The 17,480-nt window shown below is 32.9% G+C and overlaps 2 protein-coding genes across 3 annotated transcripts; both read left to right on the top strand.

Annotated features, from left to right (window-relative positions):
* The first annotated feature begins 1,845 nt into the window (after window positions 1–1,845).
* On the top strand, window positions 1,846–7,382 carry LOC132313314 (dihydroceramide fatty acyl 2-hydroxylase FAH1-like). Its single transcript, XM_059812029.1, has 7 exons — window positions 1,846–2,018; window positions 3,408–3,478; window positions 4,605–4,697; window positions 5,305–5,501; window positions 5,640–5,745; window positions 6,697–6,843; window positions 6,951–7,382. Exons 2-7 carry the CDS (start codon window positions 3,428–3,430, stop codon window positions 7,068–7,070), a joined length of 714 nt encoding a protein of 237 aa, XP_059668012.1. The 5' UTR covers window positions 1,846–2,018; window positions 3,408–3,427; the 3' UTR covers window positions 7,071–7,382.
* A 3,683-nt stretch (window positions 7,383–11,065) lies between these two features.
* LOC132313293 (dihydroceramide fatty acyl 2-hydroxylase FAH1-like) lies at window positions 11,066–16,347 on the top strand. Of its 2 annotated transcripts, none has more exons than XM_059812011.1 (7): window positions 11,066–11,247; window positions 12,785–12,857; window positions 13,478–13,570; window positions 13,833–14,029; window positions 14,139–14,244; window positions 15,603–15,749; window positions 15,981–16,347. In XM_059812011.1, exons 2-7 carry the CDS (start codon window positions 12,807–12,809, stop codon window positions 16,098–16,100), a joined length of 714 nt encoding a protein of 237 aa, XP_059667994.1. In that variant the 5' UTR covers window positions 11,066–11,247; window positions 12,785–12,806; the 3' UTR covers window positions 16,101–16,347. The 2 variants fall into 2 exon arrangements, with proteins under 2 accessions (XP_059667994.1, XP_059667985.1); XM_059812002.1 differs by having other exon boundaries at window positions 11,066–11,250; window positions 12,787–12,857.
* Window positions 16,348–17,480: the final 1,133 nt, after the last annotated feature.

The raw sequence follows: 17,480 nt of genomic DNA, 5'->3' as shown, positions 1-17,480 counted from the left end.
AGAAATTCTAGAGAGAAGGAAGAAAGTAATATAGAGAGAGAAAATAGAGAGAGGAAGAACATATCTGCCGAAGGAAAAGAAAAGAATGGGTCAAAAATTGAAGCTATCCTTTTTGGTCTCTAGAACATTCTAGGTTGGTCCATAAGACTAAAATGACAAAGATGCTCCTTAAACTTCTTTACGACCTCAACAATGCCATAAAATATCACCCTCCATTATTACCACTAATACAACATACATACATGAATTTAAACACAAACACACACATGTGAAATGCTGATGACGCCCCTCCTTTAAGATGAGAAAACCGGGAGAAGTTCCCGAGTCCGGAAATCATCCAGACTACTGAAAAATTCTAAAAATGAAACTGTCATTTCTAATTAACTTAGAATAACAAATAAAACACACTTCTAAAACCCTCGACTCAAAATGACCAAAATGCCCTTCGGGGCCTGCATGGCACGCCAAGTGAGGAAATGATTAAAATAATCCAGAAAATCAATTAAATTCCAGAAAATAGAAAAAATCGGTAACGTTACATTTTTAATGGTTACTTTTTATTTTTTTTGGTCTGGTCAAAATAGTCAATTTATTCAACATAAATTTTTATTTTTAAGTCCTGTACAAAAAAATATTATTCAATTTATTTTTTGTCTTGTCAAAAGAGACCTTAAATAATAAAAGATTAGAGATAAGGAGAAGAAATCTAAAAGGTCAGTTTTGTCATTTAAAAAGTAATAATTATTTATTTGTAAAGTTAGGATTATAATTGCCATTTTATTTAAGATTATAGTACAAATGTTGGATTACGATATCGTCTCCCTATAAAATATAATGGAACAACTTAAGAACAAAAAATATAAGGAACCATATATTGTATGCAAGGGAAAGAGAAATTTCAGGGAGGGCATTTTTACAAATTTTCAAAAAATGTATGCATATCATAAAAAATTATATATAAAAAATAAGGGAAAGAAAAAATCCAGAGGGCACGTGTCCCCAGTCCTATACTGCCTCCGTCCCTATTGGGCATTACTCGGTGGCTTTGTTAGTAGAACACCCAACTTTTCGAGCGATTGTGCCGGTGTTCGAGTACATTTTTTTTTTTTAAATTTGCTAGGATTAAAAAAGAAGAAGGATAAATTACACAGACCTCTCCTATGGTTTGTCATAATTACAGGGACCTCTTATGTGGCTTGAGAAATTACTCGAACCTTACTTAAAAATGAAACTAACCTACATAGACATCCTTTTAGTGACGGACTTGTCAATTGCACTAACAAATTTGTCTAATTTACTGAAATGCCCTTAAGTTGTTATGGTAAATAACTGTAGTACTATCTGTATGTGTAAGAGAATTGAAATGGACGAACACTAATATGGAAATTTTAATTTATTCAGTACATTACATTACATTAACAGATTTGTCTAATTTATTTAGAATTGACTTGCGTTGACAGTAACAGAATTTATTTAGAATTGACTTGCGTTGACAGTAACAGTAACGAGATCCATGTAGATTAGTTTTCTTTTTAGGTGAGGCCCGAGTAATTTTTCAAATAATAGGAGAAGTGCCTGTAATTATGGCATATCATAAAGGAGGCCCATGTAATTTATCCTCTTTTTTTTTGAAAAAAAAAAAAGACTTGAAGTCAACTCGCTCGTTACATCCATTTTGGGAATTTAATACGTAATTCAAAGTTCATATTATTGTGAGGTGTACCTATAATTTCAATCCCATTTTAGCTTCACATTTATATATTTATTTTGTTAGGAAGTTTATTTTAGCTTTTTGCCAACTCAAGTCTACTGTATATAGGTGTATATATAGCATATTTGCCTTACCGGTTCATTTTCTCTCTCTTCCTTCCCTCCAAACCTATACATCGAAGCTAAATATGTCACAACTCGTGAACAACCAACATTCCTTCATTTGGACCAGAAAGTTAGAGAGAGAAACGAAGTTGGGGGTTTTCAGAACCCTAGAAGATCAGTCCGCCATTGTCCTTAGGCTGCTGGTATATTCACTGATTAACCATTTGTTTTTCAATTTGTTTCTTTGTTTTGTACGTTTGATGATTTCATGTTGTATCTGTTTTTTTCACTTTAAAATCCAAGTTAAATTTATTGCAAAATCCAGTTGTTGTGAATTAAAACATTCAATTTTAATGTCTATTCTCAGTACCCATGTTTTGCTCAATTCTGTTCAAATTCAAAAACTCTCTGTGGCTGATAATTTCTATAAACCCTAATCAATTATAGGGCCTATTTTGTATTGCTTTCAGAAACCGTTTTCATATGGAAATAACGTGAAAAATGGGCTTGGCAGGCGTTTGGGTTAACTTCTGAAAGTGGGTTAAATTATTTTTCTTGCATTTCATAACATGTGAAATTACAAACTGGAAACAATTATTTTTTTATTATTTTTTTTCCTTTTATTTTCTTCTTCTTTTTATCTTCAAAATTTATAAAAAGTTAAAATGAATTTTGAAAACAATCCCAAACGGATCCAGATTCTTTATTTATTTATTTATATATATATTTTTTATCTTGAAATAAAATAATTGCAAAGTACTTTCTTAGAGAATATTCAATTTTAAAATTGTAGGCTATGGTTAAATGAAGGACATTGAAATTCAAATTCTTCATGTCTAATAAATTTGCTCTGGACTCAAACCAATGCCCATTCGGTATCATTTTAAAAGAAAAGGGTTTTATGTTTACAGAACCGAAAAAATAAAAAGAGGAAGAAAACACATTTGGCGGGTGATTTCTGAAAAATGTCTTTTAGAAATGTTGCTAACAATAGAAAACTTCCAGCAATTAAGCCATACCAGACGATTTGTGGAGTCTGTTTGTGGGTTCGATCAAGGTCTTTTCATGGGTTTGTGAGTTCATCCTTGCTCCCGATAAGTTCAGAAATTGAAGAAGAAGAGAGATGAGAGTGAGAGACCTTTGTTGATGGCGACTGTATATTATATATACACACAAAGGTGGTGGTCGTGGTTGTGAGCGGTTGTGGTAGGAGGTGGAGAGGAGAGGGAAATAATAGAGATAAAAGAAGTAAATATTCTATTGGGTAAATATGTCATTTTATAAATCAGATTTTTTTATTGTTTAAATACTCCAAATCATCCGAAGGGGTCTTTGCAAAAAAAAAAAAAAAATGGCAAACGTTCGGTTTACTTGTAATTAGATCAAGCCTCAAAGGATGTCATTGTAATTTACCCTTAAAATAATTATGGATTTTGAAGAATAGGTTAAGCAGAGACTAAAACAAAATTAAAAAATGTTTGTGTTTTCAAAATTTTGTAGTTCTTGATTTCTATACTATTTCATTGAGAGTCTCATTGTTATCATATTCAATACTTTCAATAATGAAAACCAGTCTTTTAATTTGCCTCCAGGTGCAACAAAAGGAGCCAGGATGGTCACTGGGGGCTTTGTTGTGGACTTGAACAAGCCACTCGTTTCCCAGGTCTGATTTTGTAGCTTTTTAACTTAATTGTTTACTTTCAGCAAATTTAGTTATATATCAATATTCAATATACTTTTTTAACCTTCATGTAGCTTTTGCTTTTTCACTAATAATTTGATACACACAAGTAGTCTAATCCTCACCATATGCGTATACCGCAAGTACTTGAAAGTTTCTGTTGGCTATATCACTATATCAGTTACAATTATGAATTTTAGCCTCCCTATATTAGGTTTAACTACCGTACTTCGTCTTTTAGTTAATTTGAAAATATTGATGCATATATAAGATACGGACACGACAAGACATGAACACTGCTAGTACATGATAATAAAATATATTATTTATATCATATACAATAAATACTGTTTCATGACAACTAGATACATTTTTAACTTATAAATTATATAATCATAATATCATCCTTCCTAATGTAGAGAAACTCCTAACAATGAAACAACATATTTGTTTTTGCTTATTTGCATATATACACATAGATATGTATACTGTATATATACATGTAGATATGTATATATGTGTATATACTCATTTGATGACTACTCTGTCCTCTTCCTTTCTCTTGCTCATTAATTACATTAAAATCTTTTTACGACTTCTGTTTCAATATGTTCTAGCTTCTTAAAAATTTATGCAAACCTTTAGTTTTAATATTTTAACAAATTTTCTTTATTTATTACACACACACACACATATATATATAAAGAAGGTTTTATCCAATATACAAGATTCATTTGTCACATTCAACTAGTTTTTGAAAAGTGGTAAGTATTTGTTCGCATAAAAAATTTATTAGATTATATGCATGTTTAAAATGTGTCAGACATGTTCAAAAAGTGTCGATGTCTTACAAATGTCTAACACAGACACTACTCCTTTGAAATGTTAGTACACTTGGACAGTTAGTTGTGCACATGTCATTCCTCTTCAACACACAGACGACATGAAAATGTAGTCTTTTCATCAACAATGTTCCTCTATATTTTATTTTCCCTTCTCGTACTATTTTTTACTATGCCTTGTTTATTATGATATTTTGAGCATTTGTAGTTCAAATTTCTTCCAGCCTGTAGCCTATTTGACTTGTTATACGCTGAATTTCCTACAGGTTGGCCATCTTGGAGAAGCTTATGAGGAATGGGTTCACCGGCCTATTGTCACCAAGGAAAGCCCTCGATTTTTTGCAAGTGATGTTCTGGAGGTATTACTTGGATTCTTGTTATATATCATTGTACACTGATATGCAATAACTGGCATTAACTTATATACTCCAAACCTTTAGGGCAGTAATATGGAAATTATTGAAGAAATTTTCTACTTAAGTTTTGTACATCAGTTTTTACTACACTTATGAATTCTCTTTTGAACTAATTGCGAATTATTTCTAAAATACTGAATTCTACATGATAAATTGGTGTAGTGTCATTTTTGCGTTGCACATACTTCACGATTGTTTCTAGAAGCGGGAAAATCATGTCGATTTTTCAATTTATCTTTTTGTAGGTATTAAGTAGTTATATTTCCATGCATGTAGATTTCCTTTCTTGTTTAATTATTAAATTCTTTGACCAGCACTTTTTCAGCAGATTTTTTTCCCTCCATGTAACGTAGTTTAGTTGATCATCCTGTCTTCAGTCTCGCTTGAAAATTACTTTGCTTTAATTCCATGATCCAACCTTATGCCTACAACACAGTATATCCACGTTTCTTATGAAAATGCAAGGAAGTTTAACGTTTGACATTGTATCCTTGATAAATTTTGTGTGTGTATATGGCTACATTTTTTACTTCTTTGCAATGTGAAACAGTTCTTGACCCTCACAGTATGGTGGGCAGTTCCACTCATTTGGCTGCCAGTTGTGTGCTGGTTTGTTTCTACTGCTGTCCAGATGGGGTTTCCTTCTCGTCAGGTAGCAGTAACAATGGTTTGTGGCATCTTTGTGTGGACATTGTTGGAATACTCCTTGCACCGCTTTCTTTTTCATATCAAAACAAAAACTTATTGGTCAGTTCTATTATCTCTTTCCTCTCTTTTTTTCTTTCAATTCTTTTCTTTTTTATTTCGACAGTTGTTCTCTGCTCAGCTGCTTATCAATCAAATTAGTAGCATTATGATTGTGCTAGTTTTGACTACATGCTGCAGGGGAAACACCATGCATTATCTTCTTCACGGGTGCCATCATAAGCACCCTATGGATGGACTACGGCTTGTCTTCCCCCCTGCTGCAACTCTTATTCTACTGATGGCAGTATGTTCTCTTTAAATCACAATTTCTTTTTCATATATCTTTTCTTTTGCCAATTAACTAGGTAATATAGAAAGCATAGAGTTTTACTTCATTTATATCCTCTGGATTTGGTGGATTGGGTAACACCACCCCTCCATTATCATCAACAAACAATTATGGGAGTTGGTTTAGTCAAATTCTAACATGTCGGACCAAATGTAAGCACATCCAAATAAAGATTTTGGGTGTAATGATGAACTGTGTTACATGGACTCCTCAAAAGTTTGTAACATCCATGTCAAACAAAGAGCACTCGGACAAAGGTATGGGATATAAATTTTCTGGCACATTGTGTTAGAGTCATTATAAATGTACTTAAAAAGCATATCAAATAATTCAATTTTATTAGATTTTTGCTTCAAAACGAGTTAAATGCCTATTTCAAACATTGTGTTACGTACAAATGTTATGTTACTCTAGAAATAAAAGAAAAATGTTAAATAATTACTTGTTTTTGGAGATTTGGTACATCCAACGCTCATACAAACCTATACCTGAGTCTAGGTAAGATGGATGATGGATGATGAATGAATATACTGATATTGCACAAAATTACACCCTAATTGATACGACAAGGCATACGTCCCTATTCACTTTAAATCTTTATATTCATGCTGAATACGAATGCTAATATTGAAGCAATCTTATCAGCATATAAATAGCAAATCAGTATTCACTCCTAAATATATATATTTTTTTTTCGCTTCTTATTTTTGCATTTGAAAATCTAGTCTTCCAACCCCTAAAACAGTACAAGTCAGTTATATTCAACCACTGTAATGCGTGCAAAGTACTAAAAAATGCTAATTAAACAGAACACTATAACAGGCTAGTACCTTTTTCTATAATCAATCTATTGTTGCTTAATCTTTCTTCTACTGCTTCTAATTCACCGTTGTTTTCAACTACCAGTTCTGGAGCCTAGTTAAGCTTTTGACACCTCCGTCCGTTGCCCGTGCTTTCGTTGGAGGTGGCTTGTTGGGATACATAATGTATGATTGCACTCATTACTACCTGCACCATGGGAAGCCAACCAAAGGAATATCTTCTAATCTAAAGGTAACCATTTACCGAATGGAATTGGTTTTTCTGCTAAAAAAAATGATCCATTAAGAGCCACATTTGCATATCAATGCCCTTTGACTTGATTGTGGTTGTTTGTGCAGAGATCCCACATGAACCATCATTTCAGAATTCAGGACAAGGGATTCGGGATTACTTCTTCGTTTTGGGACAAGGTCTTCGGAACACTCCCTCCAACAAACCCCGCCGAGAAAAGTAGATAATTCAACTGGAGCAGAAGGGAAAATTGTTCATGAAAGTTTTAATGTGATGGAGATTTCCCCAAATGAAGGAAGCCTGGCTTGCCAATACACCTTCTGCTATAAGCTGTCAATTCTTTTTACTCTTTCTGTAACTATATTAATATCTTTTTCTAGCAACTACTCTCAGTTAAACAGGTTGCTAGGGGTTTTTTATTATTTTTTTTTATTATTATTATTATTTTTTTTAATAGAGTCGTATGATAAATTTATCTTTTTCAAATTATTATGTAATACGAGAGGTTCTCAGTTTTTTTGGCGATTGCTTGATGATCATTCCAGGAGTCCAAGTCTAACTTTGAGCAGAATTTCAGATATGCATAGAATGGCTTACATTGCACACTAGTTTTTCAAACTTGTCCACCTTTGTTTTTATTTATTTATTTATTTAAGAAATATGAAATTATAGATAATTGGCAAAATTGCAAAAAAAAAAAAAAAAAAAAAAAAAAAAAAAAAAAAAAAATTGCCTAAACTTTCACTTTGTTGCAAGTGGGGCCCATAAAATTTGAACTTATGGAAAATGACAATTCAACATCAGGGCTCTCTCTCTCTTGAAGGCATTTTTGACAATAAAATTCCATGAGCCCTGCTACTTTTGTGAATCACTATTTTGGTTGGAAAGCTATAGCTTTAACTATTAAAAAATTAATCAAATTAATTATAAAAAAGTGCATTACTTAGGGTTTGGAGAAAAGAAGATTAGAAACAGATTTATCTTTAACATTATTTTTGTCGATACAAAACATAATGGCCATTTTCCAATTGCAATTGGGAGAACGAATCTTAATCGATTGCATGAGTTTTCATTATAAATACAAGATTCCTAAAATAAATTCATTTTAACAACAATTACTTTTTCTTTTTCTTTTTTTCATATTTTAATTTTACCAAAAATATAAGAAAATACAAAATTATTGCCACATGTTTCTTGAGAACATGATTCTCTTTGTGTATTCTAAATTAAATCAAACTCAAAAAACTTTATTCATTCTGGTGTGATGGCAGGCATGCCGATATTTCTTGATAAAATAGCAATGTAATCACTTATTAACATATTTATTTGGAATAAAGATAGAATGATAGGCTCATAGGCACCGCGAAAACTTCATAATCTGACTTGGCTAGGTCATGTTAGAGTTAAAAAAGAAAGAGTCGTCTTTGACATGGTATAACTAAAAGGGCAAAAAAAGAAACGAAAAAAAAAAAAGAAAGAAAAAAAAAAATATAGAAAACATGGTGCTTCCTCTTTCCCCTCACAAACCAGAAACTAAAAACTTTCCCTCTTTCCCATTACCAAAATCCTACTCAATATAAAGTATTAATGAAGATTTTAACACTAATAATTAAACGTCATGTATATATTTTGAGTCCATGAGATATTATCTACTATTGCATTTGTTTTGTTAAAATCAGTAGTTAATGAAGTTTTGAGTCTTTTGACTAACTATTAAAATAATTTGATATATACAAACGGTATAGTTTTATGAATTTTTACTTAATTTCCTCCTCTATTTATTTATTTATTTAATTTTTTTTTTTGTAACGTTACCATGTGAGGAATGACTCTTTTTTAACTCTCACATGACTGGCCAAATCAGATTCCTGATATTGAGTTGTAATACTATAATATCATTAAATCAAAAATGATGTCAGTTTTCCAATTTGATGACGGCGCATTTTTGCATACTTTTGTATTTGTACCTTTGACTATTTGTACCTAATTCATAAATGTGAACCAAAGAATTCAAGTAGTACATTCATAAATGATCGAAATGAGCCAACCATTTTCCATCACCTTGTGTAATTTTTATATTTATTTATTTATGTGATTAGACACCCCAGTATTAACTCTCCCCAAAGAGTTGAAAAAAGATTTAGATTAAATAACGGTTTTACTATCTAAATCTTCTAAAGTCTCTCTTTCTTAAGAATTAAGACATCTTTGTACATATTTCTTTATGAATTATTTCACACGACATGACCGTTGTTTGTTTTGACAAGTTCAATTCAAATTAGAACCATCCAAGAGTGCAAAATTCTTTCCACGTTGTTCAAGTCTACCGTCAATATATATATGTTCAATTCAAATTATAATAATTATATTATTATAATAATTTTTTCTTTTTTAAGTCTTTTGTTTTTTTTTTTATTTTTTTTACTTAAACTCGCAATGTTGTCATTGTGGTTGAGTCACCCTACCTCGAATGTTTTCAAGCCAAGAACTAATTATGATTCTGGTACCAATCGTGGGTGGGGTGTTAACCAATACTAGAACTTAAGTTATTAAATAATAGCTAGGAAGCACGAATACACATATTGGTACGACACGGTACAAATATGACATGATATGAACACGACGATACTGTAAATTTTTAAAAAATACGATACAAGTACGACATGGATACGTCAGAAAATAATAATATAATATATATTATTATATATATAAATAATATATTTATTTTCATTTTATTCATATAATCATAAATTCAGGGCAGGGCTAGGGGTGGGCTAGCCGTGCCCCCAAACTTTTTTAAAATTTTATTTATACCCATAAATATTAATTACTTTTAGGTTTTGTTTCTAAAATTCATTAAAATTTTTAATTGGCCCCCTATTTTTTTCCAAACACTTATATATTGATCCAAAATAGAGAATTTGAAAATAAATTTAGTTTGTCTCCCTATGAAATTTAGTAATTTTTCAACTTAGACTCTTTTAATTATATTTTTAAAAGCTCAAATTTAAGAATTTTTATAATTAGTGTATAATTTTCTAAACTTTAATTACAGAGTACAAACCTGTCCTCCCAACCTCAAATTTCTGGCTCTACCCCGCATAAATTAATCAATAATCTATAGTTTAGAGCTATATGTTCATTATTTTTGTTTTTAAAATTTTATATTATTTTTTAATTAACCCATAATATACATTTTAAATTGCATTGAATTTTATTTTTTGAAAAAGAAAATTACAAATTACCCCATCATATCCTAAAATTGTACAAAATGTATCTTTGGTGTGTTCATGTCGCCGATCAAAAAATAAAATATTTATTATTTAAAATAGTTCTAGCTATATTCGATACACCATATTTGAGTCGTGATAAAAAAATAAAATATTTATTATTTAGAATAGTTTTAACCATATTCGACACGTATTCAAGTGGTATTCACATATTATTGTCATGACAACTTCAAAGAAATGTTTCTTCAGAAAATAGTAATACCTAACTGACGATATATACCTAATCGTATCAGACTTAGTGGTTGAATTTAATGAACTATGATGACATCCAATGATACAATATTCCCATTTCCCATTACATGTGGGAAAAATCCCACAATATTCTTGTTTCCCACAAAATTAATAGGGAAAATGTAGAAGAAAAGAAGGAAAGAATAATTCTTTGATGTGAATATGTTCTGGAGTCAATATAAAGAAGGATAGAATAAATTCTAACATGTTGGAAGACTTTTTGGAACTTTTCCTTCCATCCAAACAGCTCCACTTATGTGGAAAAACTTGGTGAGTGAAGGTGCATGGTGCACCAAGTTTTCTCCACAGAAGGGTGGTTTTGCATTAACTGTTGGCCCTCTCTGTATGAGGCCTTTGGTCAAGCCCAAAACAAACGGCAACTACAAATTCAACGCACAACTGGGTCCCACTAGTTACCTCCCGATCTCTTCTCATCAATCCAACGCACAAGATCACTGTGAATCTAGAATCATACATGAGTACTACCACACTGGATTTCTCCTCTAGTGATGAGCTGTATCGAAGATTGCCAGGCTGGCAATTATGAGAATCCATCACGAAGATCCCGCTGGCGATTCGAGTGATGCCCATTCAAATGGACGGCCACGATCTTTCCAACCCCTTTAACATGTATATATATATATATACTAAATTAATAATATATGTATAATATATATACTATATGTGTATATATAATATAAATAGAAAAAGATCTTCTTTAACGAGACCTCTCATTTTAGTTCATGACTCTTCTGATCAGAAACCAACGCTCTAAAACTGGTGGAAAGTCATTGCTACTGCACAGAGAGAGAAAGAGAGAGAGTCGTCGTTAGGGTTTCCAAAACCCCGTCTACGCTAACAGATCGGACCGGCATTTTTTTTTTAGGTTAGTAACTGTTCGCCTTCTGATTTTGATTACCTGTGTAGATCACTGTACCTAAGATTGTTGCTTTTCTCGTGATAATATTGAGTAACTTTAGGGTTTTATGTGGATTTGTTATTTGAAGTGTTTTAGTTTTCAGATTGCATTCGTGGATTTCGTTGTGCTTGATTTTGATTCGTTGTTTCAATTTGTAGTTAGTATCTGTTCTGAGTTATTACGTTTTTAGTATAAGCTGGTTTCTTGATGGGAAATTTTTCATCGCTGAATGACAGTTTCAATTTACATTGAAATTATTCTTACATTTGTGTCATAGTTGGTTTGCGTGTAGAATGCTCTCACAATGAGATTTGATATATTCGTGTTATTAGTGATGATGGGTAGGCGGACCAGGAAATTTCAATTGGAGGAACTAATTGTCATAGGCAATTAAAATTTTAAAACAAAATTAGAAATTATACACAAATTATAAGTCTTAGTATGCATTCTTAAGAGTGTCTACCATAAGGGTGCTCCCTTCACATTCTCATAACGTTGGGTCGAGAGACTAACCTCAAACTCAAGGTCAAACTGTTGTAAGAGAGTGAGATTAGTGAGAGCACCATCGTTGTAACTTTTTCCTATTCTTAGAGTAGTAACACAACCAATGAGAAAAAATACAACTTAAAAATGAGGAAAATACAACCTAAATAACATTAGTGGGAAACTAGAGAGAGAGAGCCTAAGTGAAAACCTCTGTATATAACCATTTTTTAAAAATTAGGTCCAACTCTGACTGAAAACCTAATTTTTCTTTTAGGAATCTTATGGCTTAAATTTGATATTTCAGTGGTAAATTTGAAAAATACCTATTTATGAGAGTAACATGTTTGGCATACCACTTTCCATATATATATATTCATTCATGCATTCAAAGTCTGGAGTTTTTGGAGTTAATAGTGGAGTGCCATTAGAGGCATCCTTTTTATATTTGTGATGGAAATTGCAAGAGTGCACGTTCACGATCACGATTATGATCTCAGACAGCAAATCATGACTCAGAAGTGTTATGGTTCCTTATTGTTATAACTGATCCGATTCAAAATATCTATTTTTTTCCTAGTTTAAAATATCTATTTTAATAATTAACAAGGTTGAAAAGGAGCTTCCAAGCACAATTTCCATTAAGAAACTGGCTGTCCATTGTTTCACAATGACATAAAAACTTGCACAGCATCTTCCAAAGGGAAAAAAGAAAAAAATGCTTTTGTGGGCTTGTCAATGTGTAAGCCATTCTTCATGTAATTGAAAATTTCATTACATGATGTTTGTGGGCTTGTCAATGTGTAAGCCGTTCTTCATGTAATTGAAAATTTCATTACATGATGTTTGTGGGCTTGTCAATGTGTAAGCCGTTCTTCATGTAATTGAAATTTCATTCTTTGTTCACCATGCTTGTAGGGGTGTGATTATTCAGTTTATTTTTATCATTATTTTTTCTTTATAAGTGATTATTCACCTTATTTTTACCCTAACTCTTTTTTTTTTCATTCATTATGTCAGTTACATAAAAAGGTACTGAGATGGTTGCGCAGGATTTTATTGTGGATTTGAATAAACCGCTTGTCTTCCAGGTGAATACCCATCATCATGTTTTTCTTCCATTATTTTGATATAATATTAGTTCAAGTAAATTATTTTCTACTATTTTTTGCATTTCAGCTGTACTTGGAATCTTAGTGTGTTAGTTGTTTATATGAACATGTTGATCTTCTATGATCTTTCAATTGCAGCAGAAAATTTTGTAGCCTTTCCTATCTTATTGTGTTGTTACTATGCACATGCTGGTCTTTTGTGTTCTGATAGATAAGATCATTCACCTATGTTTTGGATACATTTGTTTCTTTTTTTGTTAATATTCTATTTATGGATGGGGACCAAAAGATCTTTTGGGTAGTCTGTGGAAACCAATCTCAGCTTGTGTAAAGGGCTTCTTGGTGGTGTCAATGTACCTTCTTTTGTTGTTGGTTCTCAAATTTCACTTCCATTTGCAAGTGTTTATGCTTTTTCTCTATTTTAAATGCTTCTCAGTCTAGTCTTTTCCTCTTTCCTTGTTCCTTTTCCTTCTCATTTTGCCATTCTGTTAACCTAACTGTTCGCCATAAAATTTTCCAGGGCATGGTAGTGAACTTGAACATATTTATGGGTTACTTTATTTCTTTTGACTTTGTAACATTTTGAGAATCTTTCACAGGTTGGCCATCTAGGAGAAGCTTATCAAGAGTGGGTTCACCAGCCCATTGTCAGCAAGGAAGGCCCTCGATTTTTTGAAAGTGATTTTTGGGAGGTATTATCCCTTTGTGTTGTGCATAACAATTTTCAACTATCATAATATCACAGTTCATTTACTATGATTTTATTTATTTATTTATTTATTTATTTGGGCCAGGGGGGTTCTAGGCCATGATCACCATTAGGTAATGTAGCTGGCACACACGAGCTATGTAGATCCATGCATTATACATATAGCATGTTAGCTAACTATTAGTTTAAGGCATGCTATCGCAAGATTCATGTATGCACTTTTGACTTATTTATGCGTGAAACAGTTTTTGACCCGTACAGTATGGTGGGCAGTTCCACTCATTTGGCTGCCAGTTGTATGCTGGTGCATCTCTATGTCTATAAGAATGGGACATTCACTTCCCCAGATATCACTGATGGTGGTCTCTGGCATTTTTATATGGACATTGCTGGAATACACCTTGCACCGCTTCCTTTTCCACATTGAGACAAAGTCCTATTGGTTAGAGCTCTCTTTCTATCCTGCATTAGTATACTTCCTGACCATTGGTGCTGAGTTCAAGTTCTTTATTGTCAAAGTCTGTACTAATATCGTCAGGAACTTATTACAGGGGAAACACCATACACTATCTTCTTCATGGTTGCCATCACAAGCACCCCATGGATGGATTACGCCTTGTTTTCCCTCCTACTGCAACAGCTGTTCTGTGTCTGCCAGTATGTTCTGTTAGACCTTTGTTTCTTCATTTCTATTAGTATTTAATGTCTTAGGACATGAAAAGTTTCCTTTATTTTTGTGAAGATTAGTTGCCTTTTTGTTCATGTTCTAATATGTTGCTTTGAATTCATTTGTTTGAATTACTAGATAATTTTTGGTAATCCCACGGTGTTCTTACACACTCTAATATCTGGCTGATTGACCACCTCAACTGTTGTTTGCTTATTTTTGATTCGTTGAGTTATGTTGCATTTGTACTATGGATAAAAATTCTAGAATGTCAGAGGGTATTGTGTAAAAAATTAAGAAAATTCAGAAATTGGTTTTAAGATATCTCATTTGGTGTGTCTGGTTGGTGCATTTGCTTGCATGTGCAATGAGGCTTAATGAGTTCATTTTGTTCTGTAATTAACTTGTGAAAGTTGTGGTTAAAGGTAGAACATGGTTAGTTTTTAGCCGAAAAACAATGAACAATGAATCATTTTATTTAAGGCCCTTGAGTAATTTAATTTAAAAAAGATAGTTTCCAAACATTGTCTCTTTTTAGAAAGAAAACAGGTTAAAAAGGTATTTTTTCGAGACCATGGTATCTCTCTCTATTTTGATTGATATAAATTATTATAAAGTTATAGAAAATGTATATAAAGATGAAATTACTTTTGACAGTTATATAGTTCTATATGCATGATGCCTTTCCATATTGTATGCTCTGGATTGGTGGGAATGGTTCATTTTGTCAGATTGATCTATGAAAGCAAAAATCAGCTAAAGAGTCTAGGAAGTAGTAGGACTCACCAACGGGCCAGTGGCCCGCGGTATCAGCCTCTTACTTTTCAAAGGGAGGTCAGGGGTTCAAGTCTCAGAAGAGACAAGTGTGTGTGAGTACCAACTAGGAAAAAAAATAGTAGTAGGACTCAAATTTTTACGTTGTGGCCTGTTAAATTTTTAGACCAAACCTCTGTTGGATCAGACCTTCATTTTCTTTTTTGTTGGTACTGGTCCATTTGCCAACACTGCCTTATTGATCCAATTACCCTTGCTACTACCAATTCTACAACTGCTGTCTGAGTTGTAATTTGTAGATCAAAGTTGGCTGATTGATACATTTCAAGTTTTGAGATACACTGAACACGGTCTCTAATATATGGTTTTATTTGAAAAAATAATAATGTGGTCAATACGACCTTTAACCAACTTCTTATAGTCCGAAGAGCAGTGCATTTTAAGTGAACAAGAATCTGAATCTTATATATTAGATACTGAGTATGCATGGATATATATAAATACAAGTATTCTAAATATATTGTTGATTAGTTTTTGTACATACTTCTGACTCCTTGCAATCCATCACTGCCAGTTCTGGAACTTGGTTCAACTCATGTCTACTCCTTCTATTACTCCTGCTTTGTTTGGAGGTGGTTTACTGGGTTATGTGATTTATGATGTCACACATTACTACTTGCACCATGGACAGCCATCTAGCGAAGTACCTCGAAATCTCAAGGTAAGAGCTGTACCCGTTGCACACTTCCAGATTGTATTTAATTTTCAGATCCCCCGCTCATTTGGTTTCTAGTCTTTTTTTTTTTTTTTTTACCCGGCAATGGTTAGAGAGTTAGGAGTTAGTGGGGATTAGGGGGACTAGTCTTATACTCTATAGACTATAACTGATCTAATCTGAAAAACAACATATAGCTTTCTTGCTGGTGAATAGTTCTCTGTTTGTGTTTTGCAGAAATATCACTTAAATCATCATTTCCGGATCCAGAATCAGGGCTTCGGTATCACTTCCTCGCTATGGGACAAGGTGTTTGGAACACTTCCTCAATCAAAAGCAGCCAAGAAAAGTAGATAATTTAATTGGAAGTGTAGCATCTGTTAAAATGTTAATTTCAATGGTTTGAAAATATTTTTCATTCACAATCTAGCATTTTATTTTATGGTACATCTTCTGAGAAGTGTTTCCAAATTTATCGAATTAGGATGGTGTCAATTATTGTGGTGTCCTTTCCTGCAATGAACAATGAAGAGTCTGTATAAAAGGAATTACTAAATTTGGTCTGATTAGTTGTTTATAGAAGAAAATGTCTCATTTTTGTGTCTATTGCTTGATTTCCATACTCGGTTCTGATTTTATCTTACTATCAGAATGATAAGTCGATTGAACTCTTTCATTTATTTCTTCTAAAGGCTTGATGTATGTGCAACATTCGAAGAACTATTGCATCATTGTCACACTTAGGTTGAATTATCACATGTTGTCGACGTCCTCATGATGCTGTGCTTTGTCAACAGCTTCTATGTTGGTCCTGCAACGCAGAAAAAACTCTGTAAGTGGTCGTCATGTTTGAAGAAGGAGCTTGAGCCCTGCTTCAACTTACCTTCTTCCCTGTGAGCTGTGAACAAATGCTTTGGGTATGTAATGTCAGATGTAAGTGTCTCACCCATTGTGCCTGTGTTTCTTAAACAAATTTCAGCAACGAAACACAGCCATAAATCCTACCCTCACATTATTTTTTCTCAATGCTCCATCGGAATAAATATTTATCTCACTCAACTTCTTTCATTCAGACTGAATTAAGGTCACATCTCAAAACTAATGCTTGTCATGTGATTCTGAAGTTGAACCTGATGCAGAAAAATGAAGGGTAAAGGGGCGTGGGAGGCACTTGCCCTTGCCCAGTTGTCCACCCTAGAAGGTCTGGGACAATATTTGGTCTAAAAAAACAGTATATACCATTACCTAGCAAGATCAAATTATATTTCTTGGAGGGATTGTATGGATGGTTTGCCCACGAGGTTGAATTCGCAGCCAAGCAAAATACCAGTGGATGATAATGGAGCCTTTTGGCTGACAACCATGATTCCAAGGTGGGTTAGGACTTCTTTTGTGTGGTCAAGAAAGAAAAACAATAATAATTCTTCTAAGGGATTGCAGGTGGACACAGATTTTGGGTTCTGAGGCCTCTTGGCCTTGAACTAATGTGTGTTTCCCTGCGAGATTTCATGCAAGGGTTAGGAATAATAGCCAAACAAAAAGATGAAACCAAAGTGGCCTTTTTTGTTGTTAAAGTATGGTTTTAGCTATATCGCAGGAATGAGGCATGTCACTAAGGCAAGAGGAGGGGGAGAGAGAGAGAAAAGATTGCAGACTTTTGCTAGATCATATTAGCAACAAGTCTTATATTTGTTTCAGATTCAAAATGAACATGAGAATGGAGATTGTACACAACTT

This window comes from Cornus florida, unplaced genomic scaffold (assembly GCF_030987335.1).
Source record: "Cornus florida cultivar Cherokee Brave unplaced genomic scaffold, ASM3098733v1 CherokeeBrave_3.0.0_Hap2_Chr01, whole genome shotgun sequence".
Classification (NCBI taxonomy): Eukaryota; Viridiplantae; Streptophyta; class Magnoliopsida; order Cornales; family Cornaceae; genus Cornus; species Cornus florida.
Note: the sequence above shows the minus strand (reverse complement) of the source record. Positions and strands in the feature narration are given on the sequence as shown.

Excerpts from the sequence above, each read along its gene's own strand:
- LOC132313314 (XM_059812029.1), top strand. The coding sequence starts at position 3,428 with ATGGTCACTGGGGGCTTTGTTGTGGACTTGAACAAGCCACTCGTTTCC. Across the intron at positions 3,479-4,604 it reads ACAAGCCACTCGTTTCCCAG|GTTGGCCATCTTGGAGAAGC; the intron begins GTCTGATTTTGT and ends AATTTCCTACAG. Across the intron at positions 4,698-5,304 it reads TTGCAAGTGATGTTCTGGAG|TTCTTGACCCTCACAGTATG; the intron begins GTATTACTTGGA and ends AATGTGAAACAG.
- LOC132313293 (XM_059812011.1), top strand. The coding sequence starts at position 12,807 with ATGGTTGCGCAGGATTTTATTGTGGATTTGAATAAACCGCTTGTCTTC. Across the intron at positions 14,245-15,602 it reads CAGCTGTTCTGTGTCTGCCA|TTCTGGAACTTGGTTCAACT; the intron begins GTATGTTCTGTT and ends CATCACTGCCAG. Across the intron at positions 15,750-15,980 it reads AAGTACCTCGAAATCTCAAG|AAATATCACTTAAATCATCA; the intron begins GTAAGAGCTGTA and ends TGTGTTTTGCAG.